The 18123-nt window shown below is 45.4% G+C and overlaps 1 protein-coding gene across 2 annotated transcripts; it reads left to right on the top strand.

Moving 5' to 3' along the window:
• Positions 1–6927: 6927 nt before the first annotated feature.
• nptx2a (neuronal pentraxin 2a) lies at positions 6928–17865 on the top strand. Of its 2 annotated transcripts, none has more exons than XM_084037411.1 (5): positions 6928–7412; positions 10087–10330; positions 12024–12268; positions 14618–14797; positions 15318–17865. In XM_084037411.1, exons 1-5 carry the CDS (start codon positions 6963–6965, stop codon positions 15543–15545), a joined length of 1347 nt encoding a protein of 448 aa, XP_083893537.1. In that variant the 5' UTR covers positions 6928–6962; the 3' UTR covers positions 15546–17865. The 2 variants fall into 2 exon arrangements, with proteins under 2 accessions (XP_083893537.1, XP_083893536.1); XM_084037410.1 differs by having other exon boundaries at positions 10084–10330.
• The last annotated feature ends 258 nt before the right edge of the window (positions 17866–18123 follow it).

Raw genomic sequence — 18123 nt, 5'->3', positions numbered from 1 at the left:
ACATCGATAGTGATGCATTTTGGGCTGACTTAGGTAGACTTATGGTTGCCAAGCAACACGTTTCTTCAAGATTCCTCATTTATATTGTCTTTTAGAGTTAGTCGTCGGCCGTAAAAAAGAAAAGTGTTTAAGGATCCCAGGTTTCTGACAGGTGGTGTTTCATCAAAATGAATTTGACTGCAGTCAAATGTGTCATCCGTGACGGACAGGCAAGGCCACACAAACGTGTGTTAACGGAGGTATATCATCACTTCCATTATTCACTTTTAGAGCAGATGTGTGATAGCTCCATCTCAAATCAAGTGTGTTGCACTCTGTAGGAACGAGGCCCTTCAATAAGATGCTGTCAACATCCGAGCACATCAGGGCTAATACAAACAAATGAACCAGCATTGTAGCGCAATGCTCATTTGTGCTGCTTAGGGGCTCAACGTTCCCTTCAGAGTGAATCCAAGCTGTCCTGGAGGCAGCTGACATCACCACTCCTCATTTATCCAAGACGAATGAAGCACGAGGCTCAAACACGCCACACACTTCCTGCATCACCTTAAAATGAGGCGCACCGCATCATCTTGCTTGGAGACTTGAGGGATGAGCCGTTCTTGCCGCCGAGGTTAATTCATTTTCTAGTTGCTTAATTTCAAGGGGGAATTTGTTTTTTCCGATCACAAAGCTGAGAGACGAGGCCATGCTGTTCTCTCGGGGGCCGTGCAGCGCATTCCAATGCATAGTCCTCTAACAACCGGTCAGTTAAAATACAGAAAGAGATTGGAGAAAACAATACACCTCTCTGCACATTTAATAATACCCATTGTTGTGCTAAGGGACCCATATGTGAGATCTGAGACTTTAAATCACTTCTGCAAACACATTTTTATAGACTTGCTTTTATGCGATGGCATCTTTAGAAGCTTAATTTAATTTAAAATTTGAATGTATTTATTTATTTATTTTTATTTATTTATTATTGTCTTTCGACTGTCTTTTTAGTGTCTATTGTTCTGTTGTATGTATGCATATGGATTTTTATGCGCTCAAAAACACTTAAAAACGTATCATTCTTAACTAATAACTTATTATAGTTATAATTATTATATATTATTATTATTACTACTACTACTACTACTATCTGGGTGATTTGTATATTACTCTCAATGATGGGTCACTGGAGGACTAACCGCACTTTTTTTGCATTAGCATATAAGAATTTTCCCATAAAGGCATGGACAGACGAATACACACATGTCAACTCACACAAACACTGACTCATTACACATTACTCATTGGTGTTTGTGTTGTGGGCGGCCGTTCCCCACGGCAGCAGGTTAATTACATCACGGCAACCTGTGAGCCGCCCCGGTTTGTTTTCATTTACGGACAGAGTCATTAAGAGCCGAGTGTTTTGGCTGCAGACTGTGAATTAGACCTTATCACTCCTTTCCACATGATGCAACGTCCACGGCCTTGAGAGCAATGAAGCACAATGCTCGGAGCAGAGAGTGAGCTCTTTAGAATGAATCTGTGGAGTGTGACGGCAAACCTTGAGGCGTTCATAATAGTTCACCTGATAATAGTTAAATCATTAAAGCTGCTGAGCGGAAAAATTAAACGTCCAACATCTCAAGATGCCGGCTCCCGTCGTAATACGACTCCCGCTTCACGGAGCGATAACCTTTCCTTCGCATGTTCTCACCCAACTTCTTTGAAAGGGAGCACTTCAAGAGTCTGATGACATCACAGAGACAAGAAGAGATTAAGTACTTTTCAGTTTGAACCGCACGATTCTCTCGACTCAATGCCATTCTGCACATCAAAGAATATGCCGGGCGTTTGAACAAAGTCAATCAGAGAGGTTTTTTTTTTTATTTATTTAGTTTTTTGGGGGGTAGCTGTCCTGCAGGCAGTGTGATAGCTGAATAAAAAGGGCAACATGATGCACATGTGGAGAAATGATGGAGAAATCATCCGCCTTTGTCGGTTCATTTCACAGCACTGATCTGCTTGTCTCTGTTACAAAGTCTACTGAGGACATTGGGGAGTGACAATAAACCCTCCCACCAAAAAAACTGCATTTCACACAAAGCCCGATGCCAGACATTATAGAGAATCTCCGATGTCTGGGCTGGCAGTATTACACTTGTTTCTCTCGACTTCCAGGTTTTCACATAAATCCCAACTTTTGCAGCTTTGCTCCAGCCTCAACGAGTCCAATCGGCCACATAACTTATATTGCAGGTAGAGAACAGCAGCAATAAGAGCGGAGATGAGCAGTCAAGCAGATGCCAAGACGTCGCCTACATGCAGATGTGCAGCATATTGCCGAGAACACAAACAGTGACTGAACAAAGCCGGAGCAAACGGGATTATTCCCCCACAACGTCGTCCTGAAGCACCATTACATGTTGGCTGTTGGTAAAGTAGCCCAGGACTGTTTAAATACACCACTTTACCTTATTTCATTTTATTTTCTCTTTGTATAGGCTAACTGTATTCACACTACGCTTTATGCCTCATGATGCTGTATGAATTCAATGTTACCTTCATATTTTTCAATACAATGTGGCTGATCTAAACCGCGAGCCTCTCTTTTATGTTTTGCAACGTTGAATTTCTTTAATGGCGTCAAAGGAAACTATGTTTTTACTCCAGAAAACCTACACATTGGTAGAAAAATGTCCAAAGCTGCGTTTTTCTTCTAATCTTCTTATTATTCAGAGCTCTTGTATAGGAGAAGATTCTCATGATTTATTCATAATCTCTTTCACTACGACAAAGATTTAACTCCCGGAAAATTGACATCATTGAATGAGAGCGTGTCTGACACCTTTTTTTTGGCATTTTTGCTTGATCTGTGCATTTGGGGAAAGTGAGTAAGTTTGGGTGTGTGCGTGTTTTTTCTGTCATGATTTAGTTTGACATTTTTGTTCTTTGTTCCTTGTCCAGAAACGTGACTCACACATTTTGCATTGGTCTCCGCTTGCTGTCAAAAGGCATGTGGTGTGATGGATGTCTCCGTGTGTAAAATAGATGTGCGACGTCCTTGCGCGGGGAGTTGTTTTTGGGGCCGCTGACAGCTCATGCTGATGAGGCAGGTAGCCAGCAGCGGGTGGCACACATGGATAGAGGGATGGTGAGAACGCAGGAAGGGATGTGACTAAACGGACCATGGGACTGGGCGTCATGCGGTGTGAGCGTGGCTGCGTTCAGAGGCTCTGAGTGTTCAGCATCCACAAAAAGAATGCAAAGTACCACAATGGTGAGTAGGAAGGTGTGCAAAGGAGGATCCGGGCGGTGTAACACGAAGTCGGTGAGATGTCAGAGAACCGAACGTTACATCACCGAAGTAGGAATGTGGATTTGTTTAAAGTTTCGGTAACACTTTAGATTAGGGAACACATATTAACCATGAATTAGTTTCTTATTAGCATGCATATTAGTAGCATATTGGCTGTTTCTAAGCCATTATAAATCACTTACTAATGCCTTATTCTGGACTCTGAGGACCCAATCCCTGTGTAGTAGGGGTGTGACGGGACACAAATTCAGTACGGTTCAATACCTCGGTTTTTATATCAGGTTCTGTACGTTTTCGGTACAATAGGGAAAATGGAGAAAGGACCTTTTTTTTTCATTTGTTTAGCAAATGATAAATATTCAACTGTTGCTCATTGTCCAGAATTCTTACTTTAACAGTTAAGGAACTCAATACTTGCACCGAATATCAAGATCAATTAACTATTTGTGGTTCTGTAATCCTCGATCATAAGAAGTCCAAGAGTTTCTACAGATGTAGACCACAAGATGTGGTTTGTTGAGTTTAATTAATCTGGTTAACTGGGTTAAACCTATTGGTGTGTTTGCTAAAACTTTCTTGGTAAAACTTGCCCAAAATAGATCCTGATAAATGCTGCATGTTGACCCTTTAAGCTAAAAACGAGCACCGTGATGGAGGAAAAAATGCAATTTCCCACCACAATCCTCTTTTGAATACTCCTGTTACGAAACATATTTTTCAAAATTGTTGCTGACAAAAAGTTTTTGATGCAGCTCTGGTGATTTTCAGGCTGTGGTGTTGTGTGTTTTTTGTTGTTGTGCTGGATTGCATCACGTTGAGGGGAGAAAGCACATCCTTATAACATACCGAGGAGAAGCGTTTCTATCTCTCTGCAAATCAGTGCCTTTGTTTGTACGGAAAGACAAAAAAAATAATATTGTTGCCTTCAAGAAATGGCAACGGGTAACTCTGAAATGTATTCGTTTGGATGGGATTCTTCGGCTTAGAGCTCAATCCCTGCTGACTTCTTAACCCTTGCTGAAGGCGCTTAAAAAAGTAAAGTTACTTCACCCCGGCACTCACCAGTTGCAACATGAAAGGGAAATAACTTTATCCCATCAACTTTGAAGTGAAAGTTGTCATCTCTGCTCAGTCCTCGGCACTCCCACTTCACGTCTGCCTGCTCCTTCGCTCACCGAGGTGGGGGGGAGGGGGAATCAGAGAGGAGACAAGGTTGCCATGGTGATGTCCGTCCCCCTTATCCCATGGGGGGGGACCTGTCACGTTAGGCCTTCCTTGGCGGTGACTTCACCGGGCCGCTCCCTGTCAGTCACGGAGCAGCGCTGCCATTGTACAGTCAGTGTGCGTTAACGCCGGCTGACATTCAGCACTTTGGGCCCTGCAAGCAGATGGGAGATGATGACTGTGATGGGCAGCGTGATAATACAGCACAGCACGTGGAGAGAGCGTCCCGCATGAGCCATCGCCGCCTCACTGCTTCTTTTTAAGAGAATCATCACGAGGACATAAAGATGGATGAAGCAGTTTGGGGAAACAAGGTGTCTTGGCAGGGGCGTCAAGAGCATCTACCCAGTGTCAGAGGGGTAGATGCACCCCTAAAAATCGCTTTGGCGCCCCTATGCGCCACACATAGTGTATACCCACTTTGTGCACCCCTGTGTCTCGGTGCTTGACAGATAACAGCCATGCTGAACTATATTCATAATCTGAACCAAAGCCAATGTCTGGCTTTGAAGTTTTTCATATTCTTCAATTCCTAGCAGGTATCTGACACACGCCTGCTCCCTTGTCTTAGTTTGACAAAACATGAAGGGGAACCCCAAACAAAACCTGCCGCCTCACTCGTCACTGTCTATCACCGGGAATCAGGCTAATGGCTTCATCTTGCCACCGACAAGCATTCGCCCCTATATTTATAAAGAACTGATGACATCAATTTGTGTTACACATGCAACAACGTTGTGTCCTCTTTCCAAATATTGTTCACCGTCTGAGTTATTTTGGGACGGGATCCCATCCTAAAAAAAAGGCTTTGAGGTGGTTTCTATTTCTATTTGAATATTAGAAAGTGTTTGTCACATAGTGAGGTTTTTACACGCGTTGGATGGATACATTTGAAACAGACAGAACCATAAATTTAACTTTTTCCTGTTTATGCAAAGCTTTTATCTAATGATTATAGAATAGGATTATTTTTATTTTTCAGCTCAGGTCACAAATACTAAACTTGCCACACACAGACACACAAATGGAGCCGCAGTTAAACATGATTTCTAAACCATTGCTAGCTTTATCGTCAGCAATAAACAAATAGAATTATTACTCACATCTCACATTATGTGCCCTGTCAGCCCGAAGAAACATCTGTCATTAACTCTCCAACAGCACCTCCAAAACTAGAAGTGTAGAAAGAAAAACAAAGAAGAACTCTCCTTAAATGAAAGCAAGCATGGGCGAAAGAGAGAATGTTTAATTAACACACACAAGTCATTCGTTCATACTTCATATTCTTTATCTTTATGGAATTTGAGCTCAAAAATAACCTGTGAGCCAACCTGCTGTATTCAGCGTGGCCTTGGTGCCATTCAGCATCGAGCATCAAAGCAAGTGCACGCCCGTTTTAAGTTAAAGTCAAGTGTTCGGTTGCACTGATGTTACAAAGCACGCTGTGTAGAGAAAGAAAGTCTTTTTTTCTCTCCCTCTCTTATGCACGAGAACGAGAGAAGACGAAGAGGAGGAGGCTGTTTTTTTAATTCGAGGCACGTCATCACACTCCACATTTGAACTGTGGATTTCAATTGGATTCACTAATTCTTAAAGTTTGACCTTAGACCGAGTATGTCCTGTTGGAAGGGAAAAGTCTCACTCAAACAAATTCAGACTCTGAGGGGCAAAGCGAGTGCAATAACCCCCCAAATACACTCAGATGTTAAGTTATCAATCATTCCTCACAGTAACATATTATTCAATCAGTGGTGATTCAGATTCCCATCAGAAAAGCTCCACAGTCTCTCAATGTGCTTTTGTTTGAGACCTTTTGAGCATCTAATTTAAAACAGGTCATAAAAAGTCAATGAGACAGACTCTTCGCGTGACTTTGGGATTCGGGGATGACGTAGCTACTGTATCCTGGAGCTGAATAACCGGAGCGCACAGATGATGAGCGGAAGCGCCAGTGCGCACCTCCCTATAATAATCTGGCTGAGCAGCGTCGCTGTCTTTTCAGCACCACTCACTGACAGTCCAACCAACCGGAGAGACAACACGGGCTGAACTCACTCCTTCTGTGGATTTTCCTTCTTTTTGTTTTTATCAAGATAATAAATCAGAACAACTTTTTTTCCAGTTCGGGAGCTATCAGATCTTAACACCTGCCGAAAGAATTTACATGTATTGGTGTCATTTCTATCTTTATCAGGAGCGACCATGTGGTTGGTGGATATGATTTAATGATTTTTTCACTGCGGAATCTGATTTTATCTTCTTTTTCTCCTTGTTTTCGCCACAAACAAAGTTTTGTCTTTTTTAATTACACTTTGGGAGCGAAGAAAAATGCCCGCAGCCACTTGAACGAGCGAGTTGTTGTTTGAAATAAGTTTGTTATTTTTACGGGCTTCAAACGCCTTTGCTTTCCTTTTAGAAGTGGGATTGTGCGGATCGAGCCGGGATGCTGACTCTACTAGTTGGACTCTTGTACCTGGTCGGTGGACGCGCGGTGCGAAGCCAGGATGCCACAGGTAGCCGCTTCGTTTGTAACGCCATCCCGCCGGGCGCGGAGCCGGGCTGCGGGTACGGTCCTACGGGGAACCGCGTCCAGAGCAGCAGCCTCGGGGAGGACGAGCTGCGGAACACGATCCTCCAGCTCCGGGAGACCATCCTGCAGCAGAAGGAGACCATCGTGAGCCAGCAGGGGACCATCAAGGAGCTCAACTCCAAGCTGGCGCGCTGCGAGGCGGCAGCCGACGAGTCACCGCAGGGCAAGTCCCGGGGTCAGGGCTCCAGACGGAAGGAGTACGGCAAGAACACCATGGGGGACCTGCCCCGGGACCCCGGCGAGACCATAGACCAACTGGGCAAGACCATGCAGAGTCTCAAGGGTCGGCTGGAGAGCTTGGAGGTAAGATGGCACACATATTGCAGCTCCCTGCGTAAACGAGCCAGAAAAATCACTTAGTCAAACCACCATTATCAATTAATTATATTTTAATAACTATCAAGAAAGCCGGATGCGGAATATTTCATTTCGTAACCATGGAGCTACACGCGCAGTGGCAACCTCTTTCAGCCCTTTACAGCATTGCGCACACGTCCGATAATAGGCCTACACTCTGCGCAGCAGGAGTCCTCTCAAGGGGCTCGCGAGATCAAAGGGTCACGTGATAGCCATGTCACATCAATACGTTTTGCTATCATTAGACGATGAGTCTGATGAACGCACGTCATCAATAAGAGATAAGCGACAAAAAAACAAACAAAAAAGGTGTTCTCGCGCATGTGGCGGTGCAGGGCTTCGCGAGGCAACCTTGAATAATTGATGACTACTGCGTGTGCGCGTGCGCGCGCGTTCCTCGTAATGGTTTATTTGCGGTCGTGTTCCTAATTATGCGTGGCTGCTGATGAAATCAATGGCCTCAGATGTCACCTGCACCCAGTGGTAGACTGTTTTTTTCGTTTGGTTCTTCCATCCCTGTTGCCCTGGGATCTCAACCAGCCCCCCCTTGTTCGGTCCCAGGAGACCTGCTGTGTGCTTTCACTCCCCCAAGGCTCAGAGATCACAGCCGATATTGAGGTCACCTATAGTGGAGTGCTTTGCATACTGGCAGAAAGGCTGATGCAAAGCAAAGGCTTTATCTCTTATGTCATATTAAAAAAAAAAAATCCACCATCTGACAGCTGATTCCACAAACACAACTCTGTTTATTTAAATTCAAGGTTATTTCTATACAGTGTGCTGCATCGTCGATCCATCCATCTCTCTGCCCCCCCTTCTACTCCCTCTCTCCTTGATTGGAAGCTCTAATACCCTGATCAAATCAAGGCTATACCACAGCTGCGATACATATTATATTGCATTTTAATCACATATCTATTGATCTGCATCTGCTTTACATAATGATTGTTGCAAGACACGACGTTGCTGATAGCATATGGCTCCCTGGAGCAGGACCTCTCTCACTAATCAAATCCATCTGCATATCTCAACAATTGCATTCGGGAGTTTGCATTTCCTGCAGCCGTCGGCGCCAGATTACCGGGGAGTCGCTCGTTTGAGCTGTTCAGACGGTCCCATTGTGTCATGAAAGATTAATCAAACTCCGTGAATGGGTCACAAAGTGTGTGAATCCCACACAGCAAAGCCCGCTTTGGAAATGAAACATCTGAGGGCCCGCGTGGCGAAAGCAGCACGTATGAGCACGGGCCGCTGTGAACTCTGGGTGACGTCACGCCGACCTTTAATATCCCAGAGCCCAGCGACGGGTGTTTGGCAGGTCACCAATCACAGCCTGCCGCCGGGACACGCTGTCTTCATTTGGGTATTGCTGCATCCAAAACATTGGTGCTAAAAGGATATCAGGCCTAAAAGGTTGATGCAATCAGTCGTCGACTGCAAACTCATCTGGGACTGGATGCCTGTTTGAGTGCACGAGATTAACTGGATTAAATGTCTGTGTCATTGTGTGTGTTCATTGTGTGTCACTCCCGTCTGCCGCATCCATCCGTCTGTCCATCCATCCATCCATCCGTCTGTCCATCCATCCATCCATCCGTCTGCCGCATCCATCTATCCATCCATCCATCCATCCATCCATCCTTCCATCCATCTATCCATCCATCCATCCATCTATCCATCCATCCATCCATCCATCCATCCATCCTTCCATCCATCTATCCGTCCATCCATCCATCCATCCATCCATCCATCCTTCCATCTATCCATCCATCCATCCATCCATCCATCCATCCATCCATCCATCCATCCATCCATCCATCCATCATCCATCCATCCAATCCGTCTGTCCATCCATCCATCCATCCATCCATCCATCCATCCATCCATCCATCCATCCATCCATCCATCCGTCTGTCCATCCATCCATCCATCCATCCATTCGTCTTATCATCCATTTGTCAATTTCGTCCATCCATCCATCTATATATTCATCCATCCATCCATCATTCCATCCACCCCCCCATCCCTCCGTCTGTCCATCCCTCCACCCATCCCTCCGTCCATCCTTCCATCCACCCATCCATCCTTCCATCCATCCATCCATCCTTCCATCCACCCATCCATCCTTCCATCCACCCATCCACCCATCCATCCATCCATCCATCCATCCATCCATCCATCCATCCATCCATCCATCCACCCATCCATCCTTCCATCCACCCATCCACCCATCCACCCATCCATCCACCCATCCACCCATCCATCCTTCCATCCATCCATCCATCCATCCATCCATCCATCCATCCATCCATCCATCCATCATCCATCCATCCAATCCGTCTGTCCATCCATCCATCCATCCATCCATCCATCCATCCCTCCATTCATCCATCCCTCCATTCATCCATCCATCCATCCATCCCTCCATTCATCCATCCACCCATCCATCCATCCACCCATCAATCCATCCATCCGCCCATCCCTCCAACCATCCCTCCGTCCATCCATCCATCCATCCACCCATCAATCCATCCATCCACCCATCCATCCATCCATCCATCCATCCACCCATCCATCCACCCATCCATCTTGTTCCCTCCATCTTTCCCCCTCCCAGCAGCAGAATCTGCGTCTCCCCAGCACCAACGTGTCATCTGGAGGCGTGGCGGCCCTGACTCCCCTGCCGGCCGAGCTGCGCGAGCTGCTCCGGCAGCGTCTCGGGGCGCTGGAGAGCCAGCTCCTCCGGAAGGTGGCCGATCTGGAGGAGGAGAAGAGCCAGCTCTACAACGAGACGGCGGCCCACCGCCAACGCACCGAGAGCGCTCTCAATTCCCTCCTAGAGAGGATCACCGAGCTTGAGAAGAGTAAGTGATACAATGGCTGCTGCGAGATGTTGGCCAGATTTTAATCTTTTTCTTTTTGTCTGCCAAATTTAGCACTAAATCCCCGTGTAAATTCCTGATGATGCAAGTAAAAACCTCACAACACATGGCTTTTTTTTCTTTTCTCAGAGCCATTCTCAGAAGCAGATCCTGGTCTTAAAAGGCTTGGAAAGCAACACTGAATGTTTAATTAGTTTAAGAACTATTGGAGAGATGTCCACACTCCGGGGGTAGCACTTTGATGGTAGACGTCAGAATAACACAGAATGGCGCCAAAAGGGAAAATTATTTTGAGAGATTATCATTAACACTCGCTTGACATCCCCGGTGGGTTCATGTCCCCGGAGTCGATTCAGTCGGCGGCTGTTTGAGGACATTTCAAAGTCCATCCACCTGTATAAGTTACACATATATATATACACCTTTGTGAGCCTTATTAAATTCAATTTATGTCAAGACGGTGAGACGTTTGAGGCTGTTGTTTTTTCAGCTGGACATGTGAATCTTTCCCCTCCCTCTCTCATGAGCACAATGAATTTGTAACGTGCTCTGGGCGTACGATGAAGAGCACCGGGGCTCCGAGTCCGGCAGCCTGTGATCCTGAGGAGTTTCAGCTTGTCGGAGAACGGTTTGAACGCGGCGCTCAGAGGTGTCGGCAGGGGGTCGTGTTTTATAAAACACGTTGTTTTATGTATGATCCTCTTTCTGTCGGTCACAGTGGTTCGAGTGGTTGTGTGTGGACGGATTTTACATGAGCTACATATTGTTCCTTCGGTGTTTCGGCTGAATCATACAGTCAAGAAATGGTGTTTTTTAACCGTCGCTGAGCCACAAGTACGCCGCAAAACACAGATATGGTTCGATACCATTGAAATATGCAACATCCTTGGTGCACTGCACATTGGAAACGTGTGTGGTTTTCACAATTGCTTTTCTCTCGTTTTATAATCATTTTGTCTTTAAATTTCCATGAAGGTCCTCTCTCTCTCTCTCTGTCTGTCTTTCTTAATCATGTTTACTACCTTTTTAGTCCATTTCTCTTCAGTTCTCTCTCACGGTCTTCAGAATATCACGGTTAAACTCTTAATCTCTCTTTAACTGACCAACAGCATCATTTATAAGCCGCGATGCGTTTGGTAACAACTGACCCAGTAGGAAACCAAAGCACTACCGTGGAAGCCTGAAAATAAACATCATGGTAGGTTTTGTCTATTTTTAGACCACGCTAGCCTGGTCAGTCCACCATTTTGACAGAAACATCTGGAAAACGGTTGGATGGATTGCTGTGATATCGGTCGAGGATAATGAAGATTTAAGTTATCCCCCCGTCTTTTCCTGTAAAACCAGAAACAGCTCGACTTTTTGACTGTTGGATCGATTCCTGTGAAATACAGCACCAGACATTCATGGTCCTCGGAGGATGAAATCATAACATCTTGCACCGTCATAAAAATTCTAATTTGTCCACTACTTTGGTTTATAGCCATTTTGACTTTGCTTTCTGTTCACTTTGCTATCAGCCAATATCCTTTTTACACATGATCCTCTTCCTCTCGCCATTCCCTCAGACGCTTCCTGTCGCCATCATCATCAACAGAAGACTTTCTTGATAGAATCGAGTCATGACACACCAAATCGAACAAAATAATCACACGCAATCGTTGTCCATCAACAGGTAACAACGCCTTCAAGTCACCCGAGGATTTCAAGGTGTCCCTGCCTCTCCGCACCAACTACCTGTACGGACGCATCAAGAAGAGCCTCCCGGAGATGTACGCCTTCACCGTGTGCATGTGGCTCAAGTCCAGCGCCAGCCCCGGCATAGGGACCCCGTTCTCCTATGGCGTGCCGGGCCAGGCCAACGAGATAGTCCTCATCGAATGGGGGAACAACCCCATCGAGCTGTTAGTTAACGACAAGGTAGGTCCGCGTCACAAACTTTAATGGTTGTGGAGTGGTGAGCAACTTTGATTCTTTCACCCTTTCCCTTGATTTCCCATTCATGCTGCGCCGGCTGTAATGACGCGAGTGAAAGTAGATCAGCAGTGATGCTCATTAAACCCAAAGAACACATGGATGTGTTCTGGTTGCCCCGTGGTGGGGAACCAAGCAGAGAGCCCATTTATACATGTGAGCACAATCAGGATACTGCTGAGGGGAGATTATCTGACCATCGGCTCGGAATATTTAATTCTTCCATCTTATAAACATTTCATATCATTGACCCACATTCAACACACACACACACACACACACACACACACACAGTGAGAATAACAGTGGTTCATTAGAGAACGCTGTGCATGCTCATTTGAAGGCCTGCAGGAAATGCTGTTGCCACACAGTTACATACTGTGAGATTTCAGTCGACTAACGGGATTTAAATTACTGTAGCACAACAGAGCAAAGTGTTGGCAGTGTGAATACGTTATTAAATGGAAAAAACGTGCTTGTTGTGTTGATGATGTATAGATTTTTTTTGTAAAATGTTCACACACTGCCCCCCCCCCCCATCATCACTGTGTTGTTTATGTTGGCCGTTATTGGCACAGGCAGGTCTCCTCACAGCTTTCCCCCCTTCACCATGCATTATACATGCCTTCAAGTCAGACGGATGAGAGAAAGATGGTGGGAGAAATGGATGAGAGTATGAGATGGGGGGGAAGGAAGGGGATAGGAAATAGAAAAGCTGCAGAGCTTTGGAGGCGACAGAGTGCTGAGGAGAGAAAGAGAGCGAAAGATCAGAAGATGCCAGGAATAAGGAAGTTATAATGCGACCGAGAGAGAGAGAGAGCTTCAGAGAAGAAGAGAGCGAGGCGAGCGAACGTGATAACCGCATGAACGGCAGCACATCCGTGTTGGACTTGTTCAGAGTGATAACCGGGTCCTCCGGGACACATTGTTTATACTCTTTATTTGGCTGCACACCGAGAGGTGGAGCAGAACGCTGCCTCGACTATTAAAAAATGCAACGTCGTCTGTATTTTGTATTTGTGGGTGGCTATGAGGGATAATTTTCATGAGGAAAGTCAGTCTCCATCTCTCTCTCCCCCTCTCCAATGTTCAAAATATCCTCATGGCATCTTCATTTCCCAGGCAAATGCGGCTGCCAGGAATTTAATCTCTAATGGATTCAACTGGTCTGGTACGACATTAAACTGAGTTCTTTTGGCAAGGGTGTACGTGTAATCTGATGCTTCTAAATCTGGTGTTTATGTGGAAAACAATTTTCCATATTTGAGAAAGACTTGAGGCAATTCTGTGCCGATTACTCTGGATTAGTCCAGAATTTGCCGAATACCATTAAAAATCCACAGTGGATGTTTTTTTCTTTAACAACATGAATGCGAGCTTATCTTCTTTTTTTTTTTCCTCCAACACCTTTTACACTGAAGCAGATACGTATATGACCTTCTAAAAACGTCTTATCTGCACAACCTTATCTACGGCCTATTGAAGCCGAGGAAGAAAATGTCCTTCGAACAAGAAGTAAAATGAATCACAGGGCTTTTGTTGCAGCAGGAGAGGCTTAGCTGTACCGACGAATCAGGTATCAGTTTTCCTGCAATGACAAGTCAATAAGTCGTATTCTAAAAAAGCTATAACTGTATGATATGTATCTTTAATTTTTTGGGAGAATAACATCATTTAAATTAAGTCAGGTATATATGTGGATGTGGTGCTTCAATATTAACATTAAATAAAAAAAATTTTTTACAATCCCTACATCAGACCATGCCAACTTTGACGCTATAATACTTCCCTGTAGTCCCGAGGTGTCACCCTGTAATTGCAAATGACATGGATTTTTATTTCCAGCGGCTCTTCCTGTCTTTGCAGGTTTATTTGTATCTACAACAAAAACATGAACGCAAAGTATCTCATGAGGAAAAAGGCTAATGAGTTACACGCTCATAATCTCGTGTGTTGTGTTGTATCCTCGGAGGACTATGATGTCATTGGCTGGTAAAATAACCAGTTGTTTTTCTTTGATCTACGAACAAAGCCCAAAAGCATAAGAGCACACTGTTTTGCTGCTCACTACACCCGAATGCTTTGAAGGATGCTCCATCCTTGATGTCACCTGGGTAATCTAAATTTTATGTGTCGCACCGGCTCGTCTGGAGAACTCTCGGCGGACGGCTTGTCTCTTTGAAGCCCTAACCCTTCTAATTGGTGTCCTTGTTTCTAACGATTAATCTCATATCTCTCCTGACTCACCCCTCCCTGCTCCCTCCATGCCCTCGCCCCCCAAAACACCTGACCCAGGTGGCCCAGCTCCCTCTGTCGGTGAGCGACGGCCGCTGGCATCACATCTGCATCACCTGGACGACCAGAGACGGCTTCTGGGAGGCTTATCAGGACGGCGAGCGCCTCGGCACCGGAGACAACCTGGCCCCCTGGCACCCAATTAAACCTGGAGGGGTGATCGTCCTGGGCCAGGAACAGGTGAGCGCAGCAGGGAAGCTTAGGTGCTGGAGAGCAGGTGCGCCTGAATGCGTGTGAATGTAAGATCCCTGGTTGAATTCCCCGCTGAGTTCAGTGCCCGAGGCGATGAGCATCGGGAGAGGAGACTCTTCTCACGCTATGGAGGCCCTTTTAATATTACCTCATTCATCTGCTTCTAAAGCTTTACGCCCTTGGGAGCTGCATTAGCAAGTTATTCTAGCAGTTAGCTCCATGACAGCACGGTGTAAATAAATGCAGAGTGACGTTAGACGTATGAATACTATCCTCAGAGAGTCGTTCCCTCCTATTGCTCTATAGCCTGAGCCTCGGGGAGTCTGTCATTCACACAAGGTGAGATTTCGGCATGTTGCACAACAGTTGGATATCGCATGCACTGATCTTCAGAGTCCTTTAGCGGTTTGATGGAAATCAAACAGAATTGATGCATTTTAATTCCGAGTTTGTTTACGTTCCTTCCAGAAGTTGACACACAAACTTTTTTTCGTCTCCGCTGTTTTAGGACATCGTCGGAGGGCGCTTCGACGCCACCCAGGCCTTCGTGGGAGAGCTGAGTCAGTTCAACATGTGGGACCGAGTGCTGCGGCCCGTGGACATCATGGGTCTGGCCAACTGCTCGGCGTACATGCCGGGCAACGTGGTCCCCTGGATTGACGCTAACGTGGAGGTGTTCGGCGGCGCGAGCAAAGCGGCTCTGGAGATCTGCGAAGATCGCGCGTTTGATTCCTAAAGGAGATCCAAGTTTTTGCGGGTGATTCGAGGAGCCAAGTAATCTAACTGTTTGTTGCTTCGGTCAAATCCCAAAAGGAAAAAAAAGGGTGCAACAATTTTTACATATTTATATGGTATGACTGCGGATCTGTTGATGTGTCCACTCAGTTTGAACCCTGACGACGTTACAGGAGACTTCAAATGAGTGCGCTCACCGGAAGAAGACATTCCGTTGCATCGGCCTACTGTAATGATATGACTTACTGTCATTCCGTGCTTTCTCTCCACTACATCGGCTTTTCATTTGACTCCTCTTTGAAAAACAGCTCCTTCCACTCACAATGCTGCACTGTATTCGTAGTGATTTTTTGAGCTCGAAAAACCGGCTTTGATGTGCTACGGAACAGTATTCCTGAGTTACAACGGTGGAGCGCTACATGCTGTGAGCTCCGCACTTCCCGGCCGTTTGAAGAGAAATGAGGCGCCGGAGCATAAAAAAAACAAAAGCGGTGGAAAATAAGTCAGGAACGGGAGCGAGCCTCGCTGTTTGAAACGTGGCAGAGTGTCTAAATGGTATGCATGAGCCCGGGCGCTGAATGGAGAGCAGTTCGGAAGTGACATGCATGCTTTCTGTCAATACACAGATTCTGTGGCGCGTCCCAAACAAGCCAATGCAGCGTGCTGATATCATTACATAAGAGTGTGTGTGTGTGTGTGTGTGTGTGTGTGTTCTTGCGTGTAAAAAAGACCAGAGATTATGAGGGAGGCAGGACATTTTCATTCTTGTAAATCTATGCTTAATACCTCTCTGCCCCTTGAGCAGCTGCCATATCCCAAACAGCTTTATGGATGGGCTGGCTCTGCTCAGGTTAATAGCGATGTCGGACAGCTGCCCAGGACCGGCCTATCGACAGAGCTGTGGACGCGTGCCGAGCGCCCAGGGAGGGCAGGGGGCCCGGACCCTGACCTTCAAGGACAATCCTTAATTCCTCATCTGGGTCGGAATTATCATGCGCTAATGAATGAATGCACTGGAGAAGGGATGTCAAACGTCAGCAGCGCTCTGTGGACATTATGAATGTCTTAATTGCCTCTCACTGAACTAATTTTGCTCCCTGGGTATGATATATTTTTTAAAAGAACGAAGGGAATCGATGGATCTCGAGTGAATACGTTTTTTTTGCAGCTTGATTTATGTCAGTCCTTAATGTTGTGGTGGACATTTGTTGGGGAAATATTGATATCAAGGCTGATGCTGGAGGCAACAAACATCAGTACCACCTCGACATTTTCTTTTTCTCCCCGAGGAACTTCCTCCCTGAGTAAACACGAGTGCATAAGCTTTTAAAACAGCTTCTATCCATGTTGGAAAATGCAATTGAATGTAGAACAGAAAAAAAATATGATGCAGTCGGTTACTGGACAGCGCGGAATGTCCTAAAAGTGAGGGTGCACTTGTTGGATACGTCACCAACACGTTGTGATGGTTTCCTCTTCTGAGTGTCTTCGTTAACAATGTTTCAGTGTAAAAATCAAGTCTTTCCTGTAGAAAGTGTATTTTTCTGGCTTTTTCTGCTCATGATTTTTGTCCATTAGCAGCACATTATGTGAAAAAAAGAAAACGAGGAGAAAAAAAAATGCAGAAGTACTTATAGAAACGCTTTGTTTGTATGTTGAATGGCCTTTTTTTCTGTGAGAACCGTATGTGCTTTCGCTTGTGGACAATTCCAACTTCTTTTTTTTTTTTTTAACTGCTTATTAGCAGGGCAGTCAATAAGGGACGCAAGAAAAAAAAAAGACAAAATGTGTTTGCTATCATTGTTTTTAAAAAGTCACCTTCATGTGCAATATACCCGTTTAAGTTCCGCACCGTTCTGACATGTGGTTGAATGTCCTTTTTGCACCCAATAAAAGAGTGAGCACATTGCAGGTGTGGCAGATAAAGCGGTCAGGATTGCCGAACAGCTGAAAAGCTGCCTGTCGGATTCAAATCTGCAACTGCATCAGCGATGATGTCAGAGTGTGACCCCTGCCAAGGTCGTGCACTTTTCCTACTGACGTTTCTTCATAGGTAAACTCTAATCTTGGGTGGAGATTAATAAAGCTCTGGTTGGTATCGCCATATCATTTTTTTTTTGTCTGGTCATGATACACATGCAAGGAAACGTCCTCTCATCAATGTGATGTTGTCAGCGGTTGGAGAAATCCTCTGGATTGGCAGACGTCCAGGTGGAAATGAAAAACTCTGCCTGGATTATGGCCGCTGCTACAATGTAGGACACTGTGAGCCTTCGTCATTCTCCTCAATGTGTCGATGCTGCTGATGCCGTGTTGGTGGCGACACAACGGGGAGAGGCCTATTTTTTTTTTAATAGAATAACAATCGGAGGCCTCTGGTAGACAACCATTGTGAATGATGTGTGCTGTTGTTTCGTTTAGAGTTTATCTGTGCTTTCTAATTTCCATCGCACCGCTGCTGTATCATTCACCGCCCACCCCGATGCTCTCAAATGTTAAATACAAATTAATTATTAAAGAAAACATATCAACTTGCGGTTTGAATAAATGATAGATACGTTTGTTTGTGTAATACGTGT

Source organism: Eutrigla gurnardus, assembly GCF_963514095.1.
Source record: "Eutrigla gurnardus genome assembly, chromosome: 20".
Lineage (NCBI taxonomy): Eukaryota > Metazoa > Chordata > Actinopteri > Perciformes > Triglidae > Eutrigla > Eutrigla gurnardus.
Note: the sequence above shows the minus strand (reverse complement) of the source record. Positions and strands in the feature narration are given on the sequence as shown.